We start from the raw sequence: 6,310 nt of genomic DNA on the forward strand, positions 1-6,310 counted from the left end.
AGAGGATAGAAGAGAAGCTCGTCCACAGCCCTAACTCCCAGATGTGCACAGTTTTAGCATGTTGGTTGTCTTCCTGGTCTTGTTTCTAAAGTAAGGTTTCTTAGGATATACTGTGGTGATACTGAACACGAATGAGGAATTTTAGCATGCATGCTTAGGTTATGAGGTCTTTAATTCTACACACTCATTAGTTCAACAGGTACTGTGCATGTATTCTGCACCAGGTATTGCTCTAGGCTTGGACAAAAGTCTTAGGGAAACAGATGTTTGTAAGCCTTATTTTTAGTGTTTTTGTCTTGACATCATTCTGCAACCACACTGTATGTTATCTCTTTTATATGTTAAAATTTTGTTCAAAATACATATTAATGAAAGTTTTAAATTCACAGCGGACCTTGAAAATATGACAAGTGCTGAACGCATCACAATTCTTCAAGAAAAACTGCAAGAAATCAGAAAACATTATCTGTCATTAAAATCTGAAGTAGCTTCCATTGATCGGAGGAGAAAGCGTTTGAAGAAGAAAGAGAGAGAAAGTAAGTATTTTTACTTATACTGACATATAAAGCAGCTTATGATTGACTGCATTTAGACTCACTTGCGCTTGTCTATATATTTTCAGGCAAGCTCTTTAATCCCTCTGCCTTAGTTTCCACCTCTATAAAATGGAAAAATTTGTCTAAAGAAAAATTATCTCAAGTCATAATGTTCACTTTCATAGAGCTTACAATCTGCCCCCCAAAAAATCCTAATAAAATTTCAGTTCCTGAAAAGTGCTATGAAGAGAATTGAGTCAATCTGAGGGGAAAGACTTGCCTTAGTTCTGCAGGGTCTGCCATAACAAACAGACTGGGCAGTTTAAACAACAGAAGTTTGTTTCCTCACAGTTCAGGAGGCCAGGAATCCAATGTCAAGGTGACGGCAGGTTTGGTTTCTCCTGAGGTGTTTGTCCTTGGCTTGAAGATGGCCACCTTCCTGTGGTGTCCTCACATGGCCTTTCCTCTGTGGAAAGGGAGATAGAACCTCTGGTGTCTTGTCCCCTTCTTAAAAGGACATCAGTCTTACTGGGTTAGGGCCCCACCCTTATGACCTCATTTTACCTTAATTCCTTTCTGACAGGCCCAGTCCAAATATAGTCACATTGAGAGTTAGGGCTTCAACATAGAATTTTGGGGAGACACAATTCAGTCCTTAAAAGGGTCCTAGGCAGAGTGAACAGCAAGTTTTCCCTAAGGTAGAGTTTCTCAAATTTGGAACTATTGACATTTGGGGACAGACAATTCTTTGCTGTGGGGGGCTGTCCTGTGCACTGTAGGATATTTAGCAGCCTATCTGGCCTCCATACACTGGATGCCAGTAGCACCTCGCAGTTATTACAACCAAAAATGTCTCCAGACACTGCCAGTTATCCTGTGCAGATCACCCCAGGTTGAGAACAACTGCTCTAAGGTAGGAATACACTTGCTACCTTCAGGAGCAGAAAGAAAAACATTGTGGTGAGAAAGTGGTAGAAATATCAGCTAGATAACCAGAAGCCAAATCCTTATAGGCCAGGATGAGGAGTTCAGACTTTATTCTAAGTAGTGGACATCTAATTGAAAGTTTTAAACAGGGATGTGATGTAAACTATTTATAGTTTTTCAAAGATCTCCTTGCCATGTGGAAAGTAGACTCGGAGGGACAGTGGTAGGAGCAGTGTTGACCATGGAACCCACTGCAGTATTTAGAGTAGATGATTGTGACTTGGACCAGGGTAGTTTCAATAAAGGTGGAGAGCAATGAATGTTGAGTTACCAGCACTTGGTGGATTAAATGTGGTGGATGAAGAAGGAATTAAGGTTGACTCATCAGTTTTTGGCTGGAACCGCTTGATATTCAGTGCAGGTTTTGGAAATTAGGAAGACCTAGGAAAGATAGATTGTTGGTTGAGGAGCACAGAGAGGATCAGACATTCTATTTTAGTCCTGTTACTTTTTGAAATGTCTATTAGGCATACAAGTGGTGATGTCAGGTAGGCAGTGGGATATATAAGATTGTAGCTCAGGGGAGAAGTCAGGACTAAGGATGTAATTTTCAGGTCATTTGCATATCTATAGTACAATAGTTACTGCAAACGGTTTTTTATGCCCCAGTACTTGAGTAAGTCTTCTAGGAAAGACGTGGGTAGAAAAGGAAAGGAAAGCTGGGGAAGCCAACTTTTATAAGTGGGGCTGAGAGGAGCAGCCAGAAGCAGCAAGACTTGAGAAGGAATAGCCTTGAATGAAGGAAACCATGAGAAAGATGGCCAAGAAAAGAGTTTCAGAAGGAAGGGAGTGGCCAGCTGTGTCAAATGCAATAGTGGGGCTATGGACCCTTTTGTTCCATCTTTAAGAAGCAGTTAGCCTTCCATTCTCATCATCATTTAAATTAATAAGAAACTCCAAACATAGAAAGATACAGGAATTAGGAGGGGGAAAGATTTTTGGATGGATCGTAGATTTTTCCCTATTGGATTCAAAGTTCTTTTTGGCATTTGTTCCATTATTACAGAAAGTCTGCGCCCTCTTTCATTTCCATGCCCTCACAGACTGGGCACGAGTCATTTCCTCGTCTTTCCAGACAGGAGCGGTTCCTGGTCTGTCGTTTTCACCCATCCGTAGGATTGCCCTGTGGCCCTGTATAGCTCCCTGAGATACGCTGGGGTTTCCTTCCTGTTCGTTACGGGACTGAGAGAAGTGACTGTTGTTTTTTTTATCCTCACCTGAGGACCTGCTTTTTAAAATTGATTTTAGAGAGAGAGGAATGGAGAGCGGGAGAGAGAGAAACATCGATGTGAGAGTGAAACGCCAATTGGTTGCCTCCCACACACGCTGGGACCGGGAATCACACCCGTGACCTTCTGGTGCATAGGATGACATTCCAACCAACTGAGCCACACCAGCCAGGGCTTTTTGTTTTGTTTTAATTTATTGGGATGACATTGGCTAATGAAATTACATAGGTTTTTTTGGCTAATGAAATTACATAGGTTTCGGGTAGGCCTGACTGCACTCATAAGCTAAGTGACTTTGGAGAGTGGAGCAGAACTGGAGTCGGGTGGCTTGTCCCTGTCCGAGGTGCGAGGTACGTGCCTCTGCTAAGCTTCTGACCGGCTGTCTCTGCCCCCAGGTGCTGCTACGTCGTCGTCCTCCTCGTCGCCCTCGTCCAGCTCCCTGACAGCTGCTGTTATGTTGACTTTGGCTGAGCCGCCAATGTCCAGCGCACCACAAAATGGAATGTCAGTTGAGTGCAGGTGACAGCAGGACTTGCTAAAGCACTTTGCACTTAATGGCTGTGAGGGCCACGTCTTTTTTATACTGCACAGTGGCACAAAAATCAGACAAAGCACTATTTTATATTTAAAAATTGTTTCTTGACAAGCTGACTTGGCACTTAAGTGCACTTTTTTTATGAAGAAAAAGTACAATGAACTGCTTTTCCTCAAGCAATAATTGTTTCCAACTTGTCTGGGAATTGTGTGTCTGGTAACTTGAAGGCCTTCCACTGTGGCTAATGGAGGCTTTTCACTGCCTGTAGAGACAATACAGTAAGCGTAATTACTGGGTGGGCAGAACATGGTAAGATAACTTACTGTATATGTATTCCCTTGTATTTTGTTAAAGCTGGAGCATTTGATATTTTTCCATTTATTTATGAAAAAATATGAACCTATTTTCATTTGTACAAGCTAATTGTTTTTTAAAGAGAGTCACTTTAGGGTGGCTTTAATTGTATAAGTCAAGCACATGTAATAAATTCAAAACCTGCAGTTAACAGGATATCAGACTTCAATCCTGGTAACCAAATATTAAAGATTCTCTTTAAAAAAGACTGAATATGTTTACAGGTTTGAATTAGGCTTAAAGGTCTTGCAGTGGCTTTTCATACCCCTTCAAATTGGAATGGAACTACTGTACTTTGCCATTTTTCTATAAATCAGTATTTTTTTTTAATTTTGATATAATACATTGTGTGAAAAAAGAAAATGGCTAATAAACTGTATTAAATCTTAAACAATGTATAAAAATTGTACTTAGCCAGTTCAAAGTGTATATTTATTCATAATGAATTATAACAGTTATATTTTTGTGTTTTCTTGTAAATGTTTCTTTTCCTTAAATGCAGATAATTCATTTGTATTGCTTATTTTATTATGAGCTACAACAAGAGGACTTCAGGAACAAGTAAACTGTGTTAGTATGGTTCAAGGTTGAAGTATAAATAGCTAATCGGGTAGTAGGCCTATGAAATTCAATGCCTTGTATAAAATCCAAAATGAACGCAGAATTGTTTTCACTTGTATTGACTTTATGTTGTATGATTCCGATCTTTGTTCTGTTTGGCACTTGTATTTAATTCTACACCTTTGTAAGACATTTGTATATTGCGGATGTGTTCATTCAAGCTATTTAATACCTGGCACTGTTAATACACAGTACTTTACTGTACAGACTGTTTTACTGTTTTAATTGTAGTTCTGTGTACTTTTTTTTTTTAATGGAGCTGGCATGTTTTATTTGTTTTCTGGCAATACGACATGTGAGAATTTCAAAGTGTTTTGTTGTAGATGCTAACGTGTCAGAATCCTTTACATTCAACTTTTCTAAGAAAAGCATTTTCAGTCTTGTAGTGTGTGCTTACAGTAACTAATTTTGTTGAAAATGGTTTCAAGTTACTCAAATTTGTACAGGACTGTAAAGATTTGTTGACAGCAAAACGTTGAAGAAAAAGCTTATAGAATAAAAGCTATAAAGTATATATTAGGATCTGCAAACAATGAAGAATTATGTAATATATTGTACAAATGTAAGCAAAGGCTCTGAAATAAAATGCCATAGTTTGTGAATCATTGATTTTGTTTCTAAAAGATTAAGTAATTTTAGTTCATTTCTGTATGTGATGACTGACTGGAACATCTATCTCCAGCCTGTATTGTCAGGAGCGGTTAATTGACATACAAAATGGGGAATGTTCTACCCACAAAAATTAAAAGTTCATTAACCAGATACAGGATTTATTAGGCATTCTTTTTATCTTTGTATACATTATTTTGCTTGAGTCTGAGCATGATGAATACCTAAGACTTGAGGTTTCTCTAAAGAAAATCAAAACTATTTTTTTCTTTAACATACTTGAAACCATTACCAGCTGCCCTTTTTTTTTTTTTTTTTTTTAATTTATTTTTAAATTTATTCTAGAGAGGGAGGGAGGAAGGGGAAGAGAGAGATACATGAATTGGTTGCCTCTCATACCCATCCCGACAGGATCAAACCCACAACCTAGGTATGTGCCCTGATGGAATTGAACCCACAACCTTCTGGTACATGGGAAAACGCACCAACAAACTGAGCCACATAGGCCAGGGTACAACTTATTTTTATTTTTATTTTTTTAGATTGTCTTAATTTACATGGACCCTTGTTGGTTTCATACTTTTAGTGCACTCTGCTCATACATTGGAATCACTGGGCATTGTTAAAGCAGTAGGCAGTAGTCATGTCTCACCCTCAAAGAGTCCTTTTTAATTAGTCTGGGATGGTACCTGGATATTGATCTTTTTTATAAAGGTCTCCAGTGATTTTTAATATGCCTTGCAGTTGAGAATCACTGCTTCAAACCTTTTAAGATCAAGAATTAGTTTCCACCAAGAGAAGATGCTTTCTTTAAAACAAAAGAAAATGTACTATTTCAAGGCCTAGAAAGCTCAAATGTGTGTTTTTAAAGCACCTTTGGAATGACCCTTTATTTTCACAGAAACTAGTTTAACTTTTAAGGGATGAGTTTGAAAAACTGTTGAATAGTGCTTCCCAGAATATTGTCCCAAAATACTGGACCCCAGAAATGTTCCGGAAATGACCCCAGAAATGTTCTGTCAAATGTATTTTGGAAATGCTATGTATAGCAAATTCCCGTCTTAGAGATTCAGTGTTAGCATATTAAAAACTGTGAAGGCCTGTAATGAGCTCCCCGGCCAACCTTTTTCATGCTACTGTCTTGAATCTTACCTAATCATGTAACCCTACTTTTCAAGGAACTACTACTATCCCCACTTTGTGTGTTACAGAAATTGTGCTCTATAGGGGAGTGATTCCAAACTGTTTTTGAGTTGAGGTTTATATCCTTGGGCTTCTCTGCCCTCTTCCTGCCTTTCCGCCCTTGCCAGCTTCTGTGGAGAGTTTTGATAATTTCATGGTATTATTAGAATTTGACAAGTTTTCTCCTGGTCACCCAAACTATATTTTATCAACCTAGTTTACAATCTACGATAAAATAAAGATGGTATATATTTTTT

At 38.5% G+C, this 6,310-nt stretch overlaps 1 protein-coding gene across 1 annotated transcript in view; it reads left to right on the forward strand.

The window, feature by feature from the left end:
* Positions 1-4,871, forward strand: part of ARID4B (AT-rich interaction domain 4B) — a 124,971-nt gene extending 120,100 nt beyond the window's left edge. Inside the window, exons 23-24 of the mRNA XM_016199849.2 lie at positions 390-536; positions 3,148-4,871. Of these exons, the coding sequence (XP_016055335.2) occupies positions 390-536; positions 3,148-3,275 (275 nt within the window). The 3' untranslated portion in view covers positions 3,276-4,871. The remainder of the gene's footprint in view (positions 1-389; positions 537-3,147) is intronic.
* The last annotated feature ends 1,439 nt before the right edge of the window (positions 4,872-6,310 follow it).

Source organism: Miniopterus natalensis, chromosome 21 (assembly GCF_054644295.1).
Source record: "Miniopterus natalensis isolate mMinNat1 chromosome 21, mMinNat1.hap1, whole genome shotgun sequence".
NCBI lineage: Eukaryota > Metazoa > Chordata > Mammalia > Chiroptera > Miniopteridae > Miniopterus > Miniopterus natalensis.